Raw genomic sequence first — 18,328 nt, 5'->3', positions numbered from 1 at the left:
CCAGCTGTTACCTCTGCCACCTCTCCCCGAGTGCCCGAGCCCGTTCCACAGCTCGGGGAGCGAGGGGGCGACGCGGAGGATGAGGAGGAGTGGGCAGCCTTATTAAAGCAGATGCCAGTTCCCTCTTCACTCTGTCGGAGGGGTCAGAGGACCCTCTGCTGTGGTTCCGGGCGATGCTGGCACCAGACGTCGCTGTCCTGGCATTCGCTGCGACGCTCCATGTCGCTCGGCGTCTTATTAAAGTCTGACAGGACGAGAGCCAAAGTCAGGGTCTGGAGTTTAGGCTTCACTGAAGCTGTCCCCCGAATCACCCCGTCAGGGATCATCGGGTCACGTCCTCAGTGTCCTGCAGGATCAACTTATCTCCAAACAGTCACTGACACATGCAGAAACAAACTCTGCTGCATCCTCCTGAGGACGCTCGATGCACAGCTCTGCAGTTAAAGAATCTGTGTTTGGAGGAAGCTCTGAGTTACAGAGTGAGAAAGGAAACAGAGCAGATCAAATGTGAGTGTGTGTACAGATCTCAGATCACAAGATGAAGCTGAGAGCCGTGATGGACCGAGGTTAAGACAGAGAGAGACAGAGAGAGACAGAGAGGACATCATGTTCTAAAGGTGGAAGCAAAGGAGAGGATTGTAGCTTGAGTAGCATCGACCAATCAGGTGTCAGCAGGAAAAACAGCCTGTATGAAGAGCAAAAGCAGGAAGAACACAGTCCAGAGTGATGACGGCTCCCATGGTTGTTAATCTGAGGATTTCTTTCTGAAGAGCAGCTAACATCTGTTCTACATCAAACATTTAAACTGAGACACAAATCTGCTTGATGCTGTGTCACTAAAGACAATCAGCGTTTAGATTTCCTGACTTCCTGAACGCATCACAAATGATGGATCCCTCCTTCAGCCGTGTTAAATAAGTCGTGCTGTCTCAGACCGGCTCTTGGTCCTGCAGCAGCGGCGATGTTTCTGTTGCGTTGTAAAACTTTGTGTTTCAGGTGTTAGTCAGCCTCTCTGAAGTCTTTAAAAGCCTGTTAAAGCTTGTGTTTTGAGTGCTTAATGCATGGAGTCATAATGTTATGGTCATGTGTATCTACCTGCAGCAGGTGAGGCTTTAATAAGTGAGGTAATACCCAACGAGGTGTCCATGATCACAGGTTTATGACCCCCCCAGAGAGCAGCTGTCCTCTGCTGCATGTCAAACAGTCATCCATGAACCCTCATCTTCATCATCATCATCAACACACACACACACACACACGTCCTTTCGTCCTGCTGCAGTGAAGACGTGTGTGTGTATCAGCACAGAGGACCATCCTCATAGAGCCCATGTTACACCCGTGTATCAGGCATCAGGCCGCTCCTTCATTCTGTACATTCAAACTGAATTCTGCCTCCTCTCTCCAGGAGTGAGATTCAGAGAGAGAGAGAAACATCAACAACAGGAAAACAGCGTCGGTGTAATCTCCCGCAGACAGAAACACGCTCTCAGAGTCTCACCTGAGTCGATTCAGGAGAGAGAAAGAAAGTTTGGAAAGTGTGAAGATCAATTAGTGAGAATTAAAGCGGAGCCGAGCATGGCCGGGGGTCTCTACGGTGGTCTCTGCAGATAATCAGCCGCCCCCCGGCCCCCCGTAATCACACCGAGGAGTGTTAGCTTTCACACACCGCTGCTAAAGAGAGGGATTAAAAGACACACACACACAGATAGATACAGGGCAGCGTGTGTGTGTGTGTGTGTGTGTGTTAGGGGAGCAGTGTGAGGTCAGGAAGTATCAGACTGAAGCAGCAGAGGAGTGTTAGAGAGAGACGTATGACAGTGTGAAGATGTGAAATAGTATAAATGAAGATCAATTATTGATTATTGGTTGTGGATGCTGTGCTAAAATAAAACAATAGAAGAAGAATATTTCTTTTTTACTCTTATATTTTATAAGTTTTATGAGCTGGAGTCCTGACCCAACAGAGAAACACATCAGGTCTCCAAAAATACGTCTGATCTGATCGGGGTCTCTCTGCAGGTCTGTTTATGTTTCTGTCCAAAGTACCGGGTCCTTTAAAAGCCCAGGAACTTCTTTTAAGGACCTGGCTCATGTTTGCCTCTGAAACACAATAAACCAGGAGCAGGTTTGTGGCTGCAGACTTTTAAAATGTTGCTTCAAATAAAAGCTGTGAGGTATAATCGCAGGTTTTCAGTTCACCCTGTTGATCAGGAAATGTAATCTGCAGAAACACACACACAGTTCACTTCAGGGATTTTGTGTCTTCTGTGTTCAGGTCTGAGTGGATCCACTTTAGTCGGTCGTCTCTAAACTCAGATTAAATATTTGTATTTGTGTGAATCTGTTGAGATTCTTCATGTCAGTGTCAGGTTTGTTGGATTTAGAAAGACGTGTAACCCGACACTCCCAGCTTCACTGTGAGCATCAGTTCATGTTTAAATCAGTTACTGTGTAAAATCAGCTGAAGTAAAAGGAGCCTGGTGGGTTTATCTCTTCTGATTAATCACTAATTATCAGTTCATCAATAAAATTCAGGGACTCAAAAAAATCCAACATTTTTATAACCTGAAGTTTTTTTCAGTCTGAGTCTCTTTAAGATTCAGATTAGAGTCTCTGTTCAGGAGGTGAAATCAGCTGAATTACAGCATCTTTAATATTTACATTTTTATTTAAATCATCAGAATAAAAAAAAAGATTATTACAGATTCGATCTGTGAGCTCTGAAAACCTCTCGCCTCTGTTGGGATGGAGATCTGACCCGGCTCCTGTTTGTGAATCTGCAGAATAAAAATATGAAATCAGAAACTTAAAGATGGAAACTCTTTTATCCTTAAAGCTCTGATCTGTGATCTCTGATCCCTGATCCTCCGTCAGCCGGATCCTCTGTGACTCTGACCCGTGAGCAGGTCTTCACCTGGTTCACTCAGAAACTCAGTTTATAAAACCATCAAACTAAACTCCAACACAGAAACAGTTTAAGGAAGCAGAGAGACAATGAGAGGACTGATGAAGCTCAGGAGGAGATGTAAAATGAAAGGACGGAGATGGAGAGATATAGAAAAAGAGGTAAAGGATGTAACTGTGTTTACGTTTTCCTTCCTCTCTTTTCGGAGCCTCTGTTTTTATTCTTCTTCTGTTTTGACATTTTGTTAACTGACGCTCTCGCAGCGAGCCTCGATATAATTATCAAATCATAACTCCCTAAATATGTTGATGCTGTAATTATGGAAAAAACACACACATGTAGAGACGGAGCGCGGCGAGAGGAACAACGACGTGTGTGTATGTTAAAGCTGAAGCTCTCTGCTCTCTGACAGCAGGCGTCTCCTCGTGTACATTATTAAAACATTATTATGGATATAATTCATGTCTTTATATTCTTTACTCTGCGTGACGCTGAGAGAGGAATCTCAACACGTTCAGGAGGTTCGGACTGAATTAAGTTTAAATACCTTAAATTAAACTTTGACACAATCTTTATTTTAACTACAAATTAAAGTCATTATTTTAAAACACTTTGAAATAATTATTTTAAACATTTAGACATTAGGATTAATTTAATTTAACTTAACGTTTCATTATGTATCTGTATTTATAAAAAAGCTGAGGTGGATTCATTTAAACATTTCTGTTTTTACCTCCTTTGTCAAAACTTCAGAGTCAAACGCTGAAATACGACAAAGCTTTGTTTCTAACTGATGAACATGAAAACATATTCTCTCCTCTTTGACACACACACACACACACACACACACACACACACACACACACACACACACACACAGAGGCAGCAGATATTTGGTGTACAACAGTGACATCTTCAGTCGGAGTGACGGAGGGCTGCAGAGAGAAGAGGAACAATAGAGGAGCATTGTTTGTGCGTGTGTGTGTGTGTGTGTGTGTGTGTGTGTGTGTGTGTGTGTGTGTGTGTGTAGATGTAGAAAACACAGATAATTACAGCCATTTATAAAGGAAGAGAAGCTGTGTGTGATTCAGAGCATTAACATTTGCTCAGCGTTATTTCACCTCAAAGTCTGAATCCTGATTCACGAGAGGCGTCCTGAAGCGTCCTGAAGAGTCCTGAAGAATCCTGAAGAGTCCTCTGAGGAGAGTCAGAACCTCCGGACGGGGACGGGTCCAAAGCTGCTCCAAAGGGTCCTGCTCCCTGACACCAGCACGTGTCAGGGAGCTGTTTTTTTATTGAAGTCAGCAGGTGACTGATCCTTGCTGCACAGTGATGAACTTAAAAAATCAGAAGCAGGGTGAACTTTATTATCACAATTCAAAGGTACATTTGTACTCACAGAGGGAGTGTGTGTGATAAAGAAGAAATAACAAGAAGAGAGAGAGAGCAGGATAAACGAGGAGAGAGCTTTAAAAGAGACGCAAGAAAAAAATCACTCTCACCGGGGAGTCGCTTATATTTAACTTACTGTAAATATAACATTGTATATATATAACATATAAATATATAACAGGAAATAATAATGTATTAAATATGCTCAGTGAAACGTCTGAGTGTGTGAGCTGCAGATGAGTTTACAGCCAGGATTAAGCAGAGATTATAATCTCTAATTATTATAATAGATTTGATATTTGTTATTAATTTGTCCTGAAGACAAATCGTTCTGCACATGTGCAGCACGTTCAGCTGATTTTATTCTCTTATTTTGAGGGCTCAACTGGTTTAGAGAGAGACGGAGAGAGAGAGAGAGAGAGAGAGAGAGAGATTCTCACTCTTCAAAAAGCTGGACTTTGTGAGGATAACACAAAAACATTTAATAAAGAATGAAATGAATCAACACTAACCTTCCTCCCCTCCTCCTATGGAGAGGTCAGTGGTCAGAGAAGCCAACGTGAAGCTTTAATTCAGTTTACTTCATTTCTTCAGTTTCTCACATGAACAACAAAAACAGGAGTAATAATTTTACTCTGGATTTAATCTCAGCAGACTCAGATTCATAAAGAATAAATAAACCTTTAGAGTGAATATTATTACTCCTCGTCTTTAAATTCAAAGACAGAAAATATTTTATTATGCTCTAATTTAATCCTGATATGATGAAGTCATAATTATAATTTTAAACTGTCGTGCATGATGAGTATTTTCAGAGTGTTTCAAACAGACAGTGTTCAAATGAAAGATGTCAAATAATCAGTCAGAGAGAGAAAGCTTCTGTTTCAAAAACATGAACTCCTTAAAGCTGCAGGAGGACGTTCAAACAGCTCGATGCCGCAGCTTCAGCTTCACAGTTTGACCTCAGACCGAGTGGGCTCACCGTGGGACTGTTTTTAGGTGCATTTAATTCTCACAGGTATCATGACGCCGTTTACTCTAAACACACATGCAGAGAAAACAAAGATCACCATCCCTGTGTGCCCTGAATCATTCCCTCAGACTCACAGTTTCATTTCACATTAAAGAGAATTCATCAAACTGAAAACTCATGGTCGTTTTCAGAGTCAGAAATATAAAAAGAAGAGACGCTCCTGCAGCATTGTAAAATATTACAGAGACAAAACCTGCAGCTTCTGACTGAACACTTTATTTATCTGCTCTCTCTCTCATCGTTCAACATTCAGCTTCAGTTCATATCTCAGACCTGACGACCTAGGAGTCCTGGATTTAGATCCTGAGTGCGAGTTAAAAAAACACCCTGATCAGCTTTAATAACTCACACACCTCCACATTTAAAGCCCCGCATTGTTGATCAGCCTCAACAATATAAGTTTAAAAAAAAAAAGACACAACACTGCGCTCACATAACACTTGAAGCCGGCGTCTGAGGCGTCATTTACATACATTAGCATATAAAGTAATTGGCACAGATGCCGGCGAAGCAGCCGCAAACACATTAATTGTCATCGAGCAGTCGCGGTGACAGAGTTAAAAAATGAGCCGCTTTTAAGGCTCCAATTATCAGAGAATATCCAAAGTAACCTTTTTTCATCACCATCCTGTCCCCCCCCCCCCACACACACACACACAAACACACACAAACACACACACACACACACACACACACACACACACACACACACACACACACACACACATATATGCATAGTATCAGCATCCTAAATGTATAAATATTGTAAATAGCTGTCTGTCGTCTTTCATGTGGAGTCTTTGAATCGAGGCCGTGCCGCGTCCCGCTCTGAAAACGAGCACATGTGCCTTTGTTTCACCCAACGACAACAAACACTGGATTCTCACACACACACACTCACTCACACACTCACACACTCACACACTCACACACACTCACACACTCTCACTGTGCGAATGCGTAATGAATTTTCACAGATAGAAGTAAGAATGCCTCTGCTGGGGATCCATATGCTGTTTTCCTCTCTCTGCTTGGAGGAAAGCTGTGTGAGCGAGGGAGTGTGTGCAGGTATTGTTCTGCCCTGTGCATGCCTGCAAGTGTGTGTGCATGTATGTGTGTGATCATGTGTGTGTGCAACATTAAAAGTGATCTTCTTCTGAACCTGCATGTGGACCCTCTCCTCTGGTTTCTCCATGTGTGTGTGTGAGCTGACCCCGCTGACCCTCGCTGTGTGTCTGTGGATCCGTCCTGAGTGTCGTGAACTCTCTTCCTGAGTGTATTTTGCACGGCGGTTCTCTTCGTGAGCTTGTTTTTTGGGAACGCAGAGCGAACAAACGAGCGGGGTTTAAGCCTCGTGCACCTCAGAGAGCTTTAAACGCTCGCTGTGCAGCCATCTTAACTGATGCTGAGGCGACAGAGAGAGAGAGAGAGTGAAGGGGAGGAAGGGGTGGGGGAGAAAGGGGGGAGAGTTTTTCAAATCACAGCCTCCCAAATGTGTTGTTGTTGTTGAAATGAAGGTTTGAGATGGAGCAGCTGCAGAAACCCGCGCTGACGTTCTGACATGCTCAGATATTCTGATGAATTTCATTTACAAGATAAAAACACACGCAGACTTTTCCTGCAGCTTTTTTATCGTCTTTAAACGACACAATCTGAGACTGAAACGCTTCCAAACAGGATTATTAAATCCCCTACATGCTCCTGTCTTTAACCCGGAGCTCACGGTGCAGAGGCAGACCTGCAGACTGGGACTGGGGCTGTCTTCTGCTGCCCTCTTGTTGTCTGACTGGATCACTGTTTTGGATTTCTTATATTTTTATTCCTGTTGGGTTATATTTGTGTCGATTGTTTTAATCTGTGAATCATAAATCTGCTGCTCTCGGGTTTTTAATTTTCTGCTTCTTTAAAGTTGAACTCAGCTTCAGTTCCTCTGCAGGTTCAGGTTCAGGTTCAGGTCCTGCTCGGCTCCGTGTGGTAATAACTGAACACCTCAGCGGAGCGTCTCTGCAGAGAGAGAGAGAACACGTCTTTATTTTATTATGAGAACTATAAAATCACAGCCAGCTAATTAAAATCTGACGACATGGAACAGTAATGAGACTAACAGGATTAAATAAAGAGAGCGATCTCTACGTACGAGGGGTCAAAGGTCAGAGAGGTCGGCTCTGTGCTCAACTTTTCTACCTTTTAAAAAATAAGGAATTCATTTTCTAAATAAACTCAAAGCAGCAAAATGAAATCTGCTCACAGATCAGAGAGTCTGATGGTTGTCTGCAGCGTCTCACAGCATGAGCACGCGGCTGAGACGCTCGGCTCTCATGGAGTTATTTTAAAAAACTCGGCTCTCTACTGTACGGGTTTCGGATATTTAAGATACCTCGTGGTGAATCTGAGGGTTACTCTGCAGGGACACAGAGACAGTACCTGCACAGAGTGTGTGTGTGTGTGAGTGTGAGTGTGTGTGTGTGTGTGTGTGTGGTGACCTCTGAAACCGAGGAAATCCAACTTCATGTTGTTTTATTTTTAAATCACACACACTGAAATAATATCACACACATGCACACTGAAATAATCTCACACACACACACACACACACACACACACACACACACTGAAATAATCACACACACACACACACACACCCAGAGCGGAGCTGCAGACGTGGCTGTGAGGTCAAAGAGCTACGGGTCTAACGGCGTGCTCGAGGGAACTTGAGCAGCTAAATGTGGATCTCATGTGAACGGGTCTGACCTCCTGAGACATGAAACTGTCTCTCTCGGGGGACACATGTTAGCTGATAAGTATACGAGGTGCATGTGTTTCTTTATTGATCATTTTAAAAGATCAATCCTGAAGTTTTATAAGATAATCTTCATTAAGGATTGAAACTAGGAACAAAGAAACTGGGTTCACTGCTCTGAATCTTCTCCTGCAGACTCAAAGAGAGTTCAGTGATAGATGGAGTTATTGATCCCATTCACCTTCCCTTAACGTTAATCAGCTCTGTGCCTGTGTAACGTTATAATCTGTGCTGCGGTGGGAAATCATCTGTTTATATTCTGATGCATTCTGGGAAAACACACGGCTGATCTCTCAAAGTGATCACACCCAGTTTTTTAAACGGCGTTATTTTCATCACACTGAGAACCAGCAGTGAGCGCCACACTCACAGATTTCAGACATGTTTGAAGTATAATAATAGAAGACACACACACACACACACACACTCACACCGAACACACACACACACACACACACACACACATTATGATGTCAGTGTGTCAGAAAACAGAGAGCGAGCAGAAAGACGTGATGGTGTGGTGACAGAGAGGAGTTCCCCCTGACACCGAGTCGAGAAACAAGAGTTTGTTTGGATTTCTGGCGCTGACAGAAGGTGTGTGTGTGTGTGTGTGTGTGTGTGTGTGTGTGTGTGTGTGTGTGTGTGTGTGTGTGTGTGTGTGTGTTTTTGAGGTTGTATTCTGCACTGATGTTGCAGAAGCAGCCAATGAAACTGTTCACACACTGAAATAATTTTTGTGCATGCACGAGACCCTCTGCATTTCTACACTCATGCATGTGTGTGTGTGTGTGTGTGTGTGTGTGTGTGAGTGTGTGTGCATGCATGCTCCCATGTGTGTTTATATTCCTTAATGACTTTCTAATTCAGGGCCAGCAGGAACCTGCCTTTATCTCTATTAGTTTAGTATCCGAGCAAACAAAGAGAGTCTGTGTGTGTGGCAGCGAGCCAGACGAAGACTCAGCCGTAAAAGCACTTGTCCATCTGCGTCTCCTCCTCCTCCTCCTCCTCCTCCTCCTCCTCCTCCTCCTCCTCCTCCTCTCTGGGTGTGAAACACTCCCTCCTCTCTGTTGCTAAAATAAAGAAACATCTTGATTGGAGGTTCGGCGCTCCGTTCGCTCTATCAGGAGGTATTGATCGTTCCTCTAACCGATCAGGTGCGAGCAGACACACAGCGTGGATCAGGGGAAAGAGCGTGTGTGTGTGTGTGTGTGAGTGTGTGTGTGTGTGTGTGTGTGTGTGTGTGTGTGTGTGTGTGTAATCACTCCATCAGTTTTTCCTCTGCTGAAAGTCTGGTATCTAAAGTCCGTGTGTGGATATTTTAGATTTGATGTGTTGAGACCTAGAGGAGATTTTAAAGGACGTTTGAGAGACGGGGGAAGGTGAGAGCTCCACCTCTGCACCGTCACGTCTCTGTGTCAGAGCGCTCTGATCTCTCTGACACGATCCAAAAACATGAACAAAATGATAATAAAACTAAAAAACAGGAGAAGAGAGAGAGAGAGAAGAGTTTGATGTGATGACAGAATAAAGTTACATTAATACAATTGAACAAAAGGTTTATTCTAACACTGTTGTTGTTGTTTATTCTAATGTTCGGCTGCACGTTTAGTCAGTTTGAGACGACGAGGGTCACAGAGGTCAGAGGTCACGGAGGTCATGGAGGTGGTTTTGGGGTTTTCGGTTGCAGGACTTAGTTGTGGTCTGTTCGCTCGGTGACGCCTCGTTCTCTGAGGAGAGTTTTAATTTAACAGAAAATAAAGAAACAGAAATCTATTTCATATTTTTATTATTCAATCGTATTTACCATCATCATGATGTTTCTCGCTCTGCTTGTTTTAAAATTTACTCACTTACATGTATTTATAGTTGCGATACTTGTAGCTGTTATTGTTTATTTTTGTATCTCTTATAAAGTCTGAACACTCCTCTTTCACAGCTTCAAATAACTCATGATAAATAATACAGGATTTATTTTCATGTTTGCTCCCTTTATTGTTCCCGTCAGTCAGTCCTTCAAAATAAAAGCTTTAAACTGGGTCTGATTTCTCTGAGAGGTGATTAATAAAGTTTGATCCTTTTATTGATGAAGCATTGATTAACAGACAAACTGTGACATAATTATGACTTATTGAAAATATAATATTATGTGTGACCTTATTTTAGTTAATAAAGAAAACATTTAGAGTCATGAGTTTATGTTTTTTTTTTTTTTTAAACCAAATTTGATTCATTTTAACATTTAAGATAAGATAAGATAAGATATTACTTTATTGATCCCCCGGGGGGAAATTCAGTTGTTACAGCAACCCAGACATAAGTACAATCAAGAAAGAAGTTTCAATAAGTAAAATAAAAAATAAAATAAAATAAATACAAAATAAAAATAGATAAATAAAGCTAGAATACAATTTAGATTAAATAGTAGTGATTAATATTTAATAACTGCAGTAAAGCAAACAGAGACAAGCAAATGAATACATTTATGCAAAGTGTATAACAGAGAGGGAGCCTAACAAAAATAAAATAAAATAGAAATTATAATAATACAGAAACAAACAATATCAATAGTAAAACGAGTTTATGTTTAATCACATTTTAAAGTTTCCTTGAATATTTTTTAAAGTTTATTTTATTATTTTTGTTTTCTCAACATTTAACATATTTCTGATCTCTCACATTTAACCTTTTAATGAACACAAATATCTCATGATACAGTTTTTAATGTAAATTCTTCTTTTATGTTTTAAGTAATAATAACAAATAACACATTTTAATTATATAACACCTTTAAAACACAATTACAGTGTTTTACACTACAGACACAGATACAGACACAAAGGCAGATTAAAATAACACAATGAAAAATTAAATCATTGAGACAATAAATCATTAAAACAGGATTCACAGATTCAGACGTCTCAGGTTAATATTTTTAATGTTCATCTCTTTTTAAATTATTATGTAAGTTTGTTGATTTACTGGTGAAGAAAATTAAAAAGGATGAATTCTAATTTGTCACATAAAACACAACAAAGGTAAATGTTTCTCCTCTCTGTGTTATCATGAAGAACAGGAGGAACATTTAATGATGATTAAATATAACTCAGACGACCTCGAGTCTGCTCTCAGCGCAGTTATTTCCACCGCAGATCATCTGTGTGGGTTTGTGTGTGTGTGTGTGTGTGTGTGTGTGTGTGTGTGTGAGGAGGTTTTTAACAGAGCAACCCCAGAATAAAACCCCAGAGTCCCTAGAGACGGAGGATGTATAAACATGCAGGACTTCAGTTTTAAAGGCTTCAAATGAATCATGAAGTCAAGAAGAGGGACGAGTGTTCATCCATTCATCTCTTCCTGCTCTAAATTTCTTCTTGTGTGTGTGTGTGTGTGTGTTTGTGTGTGTGTGTGTGTGTGTTCATTAACTCTGCTGGCTCACTGTGAGCAGGTCTGAATAAAGAGGTTAGGATGCATGTTAAAGGATGCGTTAATGAAAGGAGGGATCGGGACGTTCCTCTCAGGATGACGGTCTGAATCCTGTGCAGGTGAATTTATCATCGTCTGACAGGAGGAGTTAAATAATCTGAATCCAGCAGCTGAGATTATTTGAAGGAAGCTGCTTTAACTTCTCTGGATTAAAGGTTCAAACCTGTGGGTTAATCTGCCTCGGCCGTTTGTTCACCACCTTTAACTTTTAGCTAAACCTCAGAGGAGGCAGCAGTAATGTGAAAACTTATGTTAGATGTTTATTTAATTTTACTTTATATAGACAAATAATTATTCCTAATCTCCTTGAATGATACTGCCACAAGTAAAGATGTAGAGTTTCACTGTGGCCAGCAGGGGGAGTGAAAACTGTGAACACAAGCTGCATGAAGTGAGCGCCTCAGAGTCGGTTTACTGACCGCTTATAGTCCGACCATCACGTAAGCACGTTCATTGGCTCATTAGAGACAGATTGAGATACAGTGAAGCTAGGACTCATTGGAGACAGATGGAGATACAGTGAAGCTGAGACTCAGTGGAGACAGATGGAGATACAGTGAAGCTGAGACTCAGTAGAGACAGATGGAGATACAGTGAAACTGAGACTCAGTGGAGACAGATGGAGATACAGTGAAGCTGAGACTCTGTGGAGACAGATGGAGATACAGTGAAGCTGAGGCTCAGTGGAGACAGATGGAGATACAGTGAAGCTGAGACTCAGTGGAGACAGATGGAGATACAGTGAAGCTGAGACTCTGTGGAGACAGATGGAGATACAGTGAAGCTGAGACTCAGTAGAGACAGATAGAGATACAGTGAAACTGAGACTCAGTGGAGACAGATGGAGATACAGTGAAGCTGAGACTCAGTGGAGACAGATGGAGATACAGTGAAGCTGAGACTTTGTGGAGACAGAAGGAGATACAGTGAAGCTGAGACTCAGTAGAGACAGATAGAGATACAGTGAAACTGAGACTCAGTGGAGACAGAAGGAGATACAGTGAAGCTGAGACTCAGTGGAGATAGATGGAGATACAGTGAAGCTGAGACTCAGTGGAGACAGATGGAGATACAGTGAAGCTGAGACTCAGTGGAGACAGAGGGAGATACAGTGAAGCTGAGACTCAGTGGAGACAGATGGAGATACAGTGAAGCTGAGACTCAGTGGAGACAGAAGGAGATACAGTGAAGCTGAGATTCAGTGGAGACAGATGGAGATACAGTGAAGCTGAGACTCAGTGGAGACAGATGGAGATACAGTGAAGCTGAGACTCAGGGGAGACAGATGAAGGCCAGGTAATGAGATGAACAGCTCCTCTTCTTTAAAGCATTAAGTTTTGTTACACCTATTCATATTTCTTTCTGTATTTAGGATTTGTAGTGTGTGTGTGTGTGTGTGTGTGTGTGTGTGTGTGTGTGTGTGTGTGTGTGTGTGTGTGTGTGTGTGTGTGTGTCTTTTGACCCCTTTGGCCCAACTGTATGGTTTCCCTGGCATCCCTGATTCTCTCCCTCCAGAAGGCAGCGGCTGTGAACTCTGACCCCCCTTCTACCAACACACACACTCTCACACACTCACACTCACACACACACACACACACACACACAAACACACAAACCTCTTCCACCAGCAGAAGGTTGTGTTGCTGTTCTCCACATGCCCACCTCTCACCCATCCTCCCCGTCCTCCTCCTCACCTACCCCCGGTGTTGGCAAAGGCATCCGTGAGTGTATGTGTGTGTGTGTGTGGGTGTGTGTGTGTGTGTGTGTGTGTGTGTGTGTGTCAGGCATGCCGCTGCGTGGTGAGCGTGCCCTCTGTCATTCACGCAGAGCAGCCCTGTCCAACTGTCACTTCCTGACAGGCTGATAATCAATCTCTTTATTAACTGCTCTGCTGCAGACCGCCGCCACCGAGGGGAGGACGGGGGAGGATGGAGGGAAGGAGGGGGGAGGATGGAGGGAAGGAGGGGGGAGGATGGAGGGAGGAGGTGAAAAAAGGAGGGAGGAGATGGGAGCACACTGCAGCTCAGAAAGTTAGTTTTTGTTTCAGATAAAGGTTTCAGACAGGTGGAGTGTTTTTAATCTGTGTCATCAGTAAAGATAAATCACAGACTCTCAGGTGATGCTGGACGTGAAGGTTCCTTTAATTAATCTACATTTACAGAATAAAGACGTCATGAGGCCCAGAGCTGTTTTCAACAGGTACACAATATTTCATTTATTAATGCATTAAAAACAAGATTACTGACGTTAACAAACCGATCATTCATCAGTCAGTTTTCTCTTTGTGAAGCACCGAACTGACCTGAAGACACTTTCAATAAATCACAGATCTCAAACAGGAGGAGTTATTGTTAAAGATGGAAAGAGAGGGAGGAGGAGTTATTGTTAAAGATGGAGAAAGAGGGAGGAGGAGTTAGTGTTAAAGATGGAGAGAGTGGGAGGAGGAGTTATTGTTAAAGATGGAGAAAGAGGGAGGAGGAGTTATTGTTAAAGATGGAGAAAGAGGGAGGAGGAGTTATTGTTAAAGATGGAGAAAGAGGGAGGAGGAGTTATTGTTAAAGATGGAGAGAGTGGGAGGAGGAGTTATTGTTAAAGATGGAGAAAGAGGGAGGAGGAGTTAGTGTTAAAGATGGAGAGAGTGGGAGGAGGAGTTATTGTTAAAGATGGAGAAAGGCACAGAATGGGAATAAAAAGGGATCACACACCTCCATCACATTTTTCACCACAACACTTTGTTAACATCCCAACAGCTTATGGACATTTATGGCATCCCAAAACAACAATATTTACAATACATCCAGTTAAAACACTCAATCATGTCAAAAAAAGATATTTCTAACACACACCTGGAACAACACCCACTACTGGACAACATCAATAAAATGGCAAAATCGAATAAACCACTATCCAAACTGTACAAACTCATATCATCCACTGACTCCACCAATACACCTCATATTTCAATAAACAAATGGGAAAAAGACCTCAACATCCTCACTGATAACCACTTCTGGAACAAAGCATGTAATAACATATTCAGCACGCCCACCAGTACTAACCTAAGACTAATACAATAAAGATCATCCACAGAACACACAGCACAAAATGCACATAATGGGACATACCGGATCAGACATATGCACTGAATGCACACTCAATAAACCTGATGACTACCTCCATGCACTCTGGCTCTGCCCACCCATACAACATTTCTGGAGAGAAGTAACAACTAGATTAACTCAATTCAATTCAATTTGATAATCATTGGCATCTATTCGACGATTATTCGAATAATCACCCCCCGACACACACACACTCACACACACACTCACACACACACTTGTCCCATTAACAGCCCGTTTGTGTGGCACTCTCGTTAACCAGCAGCAGGATGAGGTGCTGCTAGTAGCGACCTTTATGTTGGTGTTTCGTGTGAGACAGCGTGGCGTGTGCTATTTAATGCAGTTAGCATTCTTCTTCTTCTGTTACTTCATGCGGTTAGCAAACTGCTCTAAGACGCTCTGTAGACACCGTCTGGCGGGAATACTGTATTACAACCAGACACTGGAATAAACGATGACAAATTGGATTTTTAAAATGAGAAATATTCAAAGTAACTCTTGAACGAATATTCAAATATTCAATAATCATTGCCCATCCCTAAGTTCTGATCTGTTCAGTTAAACACACACGATGAAGGTGCAGCAGGTTGTCTGTCAGCGTGAGACTGTGATCTTCTGATCTGAACACGTGACGGCCTCTGAGACTTAAAGTTGTTGTTGTTGTTGTGTTTAATCTGCAGGACGAGTTTCTGACGGAGACTCAGACGAGGCTTCAGTCAGAGATCGTCCAGCGCTGCATCGCCAACGCCACGGGCTCCAACTGCAGCACAGAAACCTCCATGACCTTATCTACAGACGCTGAGGGACACGGGGACGACACCACTACGGCCTGAGACATCACACACACACACACACACACACACACACACACACACACACACACCTCCAGGATGCATTGTCTGTATCTATTCAAACACAATCAGCTGACTGTGAGGAGTATGAAAGTATAATTTCCCTCTGATATTGATAATCATGAAACTTCTGATCAGAGTAAAGGGGGTGGGGCAGCTTCCTGATGAAGCTCCGCCCCCTTGCGTTAAGCTCTTAGTGCAGAAGTTTCTAACGCTGACAACGGACGACACGTCGGACTCAAAGTTCACCTCCAGAGTAAAAACATGTTTTAAGATCATGATATATTTATGTTTAGAACATTAAATCCTAACGCTGTGATTTATTATCTTTATGTGTCAGATTAAAGAGTTACACATTATTACTTTAACTCACTCCACCAGGCGTCTGTTGATATGACCTGCAAGGTGTGTGTGTGTGTGTGTGAGAGAAAGTGTGTGTGTGTGTGTGTGTGTGTTTAAATTAAAGTTATTAAAGATGAAGTGTGTGAGCTCTGGTGGTTCCTCACATCCTGCCCCCTCACCTGAACGTCACCTGTGACAGACAGATGAGATCAGACGAGTGGAATCAACAGGGGAGATCTCTGAGTCCCCTCACACACACACACACACACACACACACACACACACACACACACGCACGCACACACGCACACACACACAAACAGGGAGGATGGAGTGATTGGCCCTCAGACTCCTCCTGATACTTCAGCACCTCCTCCTCCATCATGACCCATGTGGGCATGGCGGCCTCCCAACCTCCCTCTCCTCCAGCCAGAGCGGCCCCAGGACCGATTTCAAGCCCAGAACCCCTCATCGGACCCCCACCCCCACCCCCACCTGAAGCGGGGCGATCTGAACAAGGTCCAGTCCTGATGGCAGAGGAAGAGGAGGCAGATGCCGGGGCAGTGGGAGCAGAGCGGCAGCCATGACAGCAGAGGGACTACTTCATCTTAGTTAGGGAGGAGTGAGGGCAAGGCATGAAGAACACACACACACACACACACACACACACACGGTAAACTTTTCTGTGCTCACAGTGAACTTCAGTGTCGTCGTGTCATCAGAGCCCAAAGCAGCAGAAAGTTTCTCTTCTTTCTAAAGTTTAAGAAATCATGTTTCAGGAAAGTTTCCAGAGTCTCCATCGAGGTCCTGCGTCTGTCTCAGGTGACCCTGAAGGTGTTAGTGTCCCTCAGTCTGTTCACAGCCCTCTCCTTTTACTGTCTTTGATTTAAAATGCTGTCTGGATCTATCCTTTAGTGTTTGAAGTTAATGTGAGCATCTGGAGTAAAACTAAACATATTTATGGGTGTTTATTTCAAGGTCAGCATTATTTTTCTGCAGGCAGTCTAAGCCTCCTTTAGTTCCTGTTTTAAGCTTTGGTTTGGTTGATCTTGGGTACACAGACTCCCTCGCTGCCTCCCTAACTTCCATCATGAGCAGCCTCTGCTGAAGGAGCGTGCTCACAGTTTGTTGTCTCCTCCTTCGGGATGATGAAGAGGTGAAGTCTTCCTCGGCTCGGGTGGCGGTGACAGGTCAGCGTGGCTGTAATCACTCATCGCTCGCTGACATGGCTGAGCAATTAGGCAGGACAGTCATGCTCTTTACTAATGAACAATGGTTCAACGAAGCCTCCTTCATCGCTCCCATCCATCACACACACACACACATGCTCACACTCACACAGACACACACACACGCTCTCACACACACTCCGTCCTGCTGCTGTTTGGAGGTGTTTCTTGGTTTGATGAGTTTCTGGCTGACTCTCTCTGCCTCCCCGCTGAACGTGTGGCTGCTCCTCCTCCTCCTCCTCCTCTTCATCTTTCCCCCTTGTCAACACAATCCCTCCATCCATCCGTCCTGAGGCAGGGGCCCGGCAGGGGCCGTCCGCCCCTCGCAGCGTCCTCTGGGTGCTCTCTGCGTCTCCTCTGGTCCCCCTCCCAGTGCACACACACTCACAGGTTTGTTTTTGGACGCCTGTGAGGAGCTGTGAGTTCTGACTGCAGCTGTGTGTTCTGAGGCTGGATGAGTTATCACCTTTACCTTTACAGACGTCACATTCAGCATTAGAATGTAAACTACGTGGTTTTCCTTTGTTTGTCAGAGTGTCGACATGAAAACGCTGCAGGCTGCAGACTCCATCCGTATGAACACGAGTCTGAAGTTACAGAAGTTTGAGACGGCTGCTCTGATCTGATTCAGACTTTGCTTTCATTTATTGAATCTCAATCAAGCTTTAAAAACACTAAAGTAATAAAACAGAGGAATTATCTGCGTGTGTGTGTAGAGAGATTGTAGAGGATGATGTTGCAGACATTGCAGACTGTTGACCTTCTGCAGGAGGAACAGCTCACCCTCTGAGAGTTTACAGATTTGATATTTATCCCTAAATTAAATGTTCTTTCTTTGGAAACTGTAACGTGATGCTCCTGACGCTGTGAGGAAAGTCTGAAATCAGGAGGCTCCGACCTTCAAAGTAAAGGTCATGATGGAGGTCAATGACAGGTCCATCCTCTGAGGACCATGAATATCCAGAGTCACACCTTAGATAAGAAGACTGCAGGTTCCAGCACACGTGATGAGCTTATAGAGCAACGAGGATGAAAGCCAAGAGCTGCTGGTTCTCATTAGAGAGGAAGAGGAAGCTCCTCTTCCTCTCTGTTTGTTGGAATGAGACGGGCCGGATCATTACTGATGGAAACAGAGAGGAGGAAGAGGAGGAGAGGACTTCTGCAGGGCTCTTGA

The 18,328-nt window shown here is 43.3% G+C and overlaps 1 protein-coding gene across 4 annotated transcripts in view; it reads left to right on the top strand.

Moving 5' to 3' along the window:
• si:dkey-288a3.2 (protein phosphatase 1 regulatory subunit 37) overlaps window positions 1-15,942 on the top strand; it is a 71,047-nt gene extending 55,105 nt beyond the window's left edge. For all 4 annotated transcript variants that reach the window (XM_034675463.1, XM_034675462.1, XM_034675464.1 and 1 more), the window contains one exon: window positions 15,413-15,942. In XM_034675463.1, the coding sequence (XP_034531354.1) occupies window positions 15,413-15,565 (153 nt within the window). In that variant the 3' untranslated portion in view covers window positions 15,566-15,942. The remainder of the gene's footprint in view (window positions 1-15,412) is intronic.
• Window positions 15,943-18,328: the final 2,386 nt, after the last annotated feature.

Source organism: Notolabrus celidotus, chromosome 22, assembly GCF_009762535.1.
Source record: "Notolabrus celidotus isolate fNotCel1 chromosome 22, fNotCel1.pri, whole genome shotgun sequence".
Classification (NCBI taxonomy): Eukaryota; Metazoa; Chordata; class Actinopteri; order Labriformes; family Labridae; genus Notolabrus; species Notolabrus celidotus.
The sequence above is the reverse complement of the archived record's forward strand: the minus strand, read 5'-3'. Positions and strand labels throughout refer to the sequence as shown.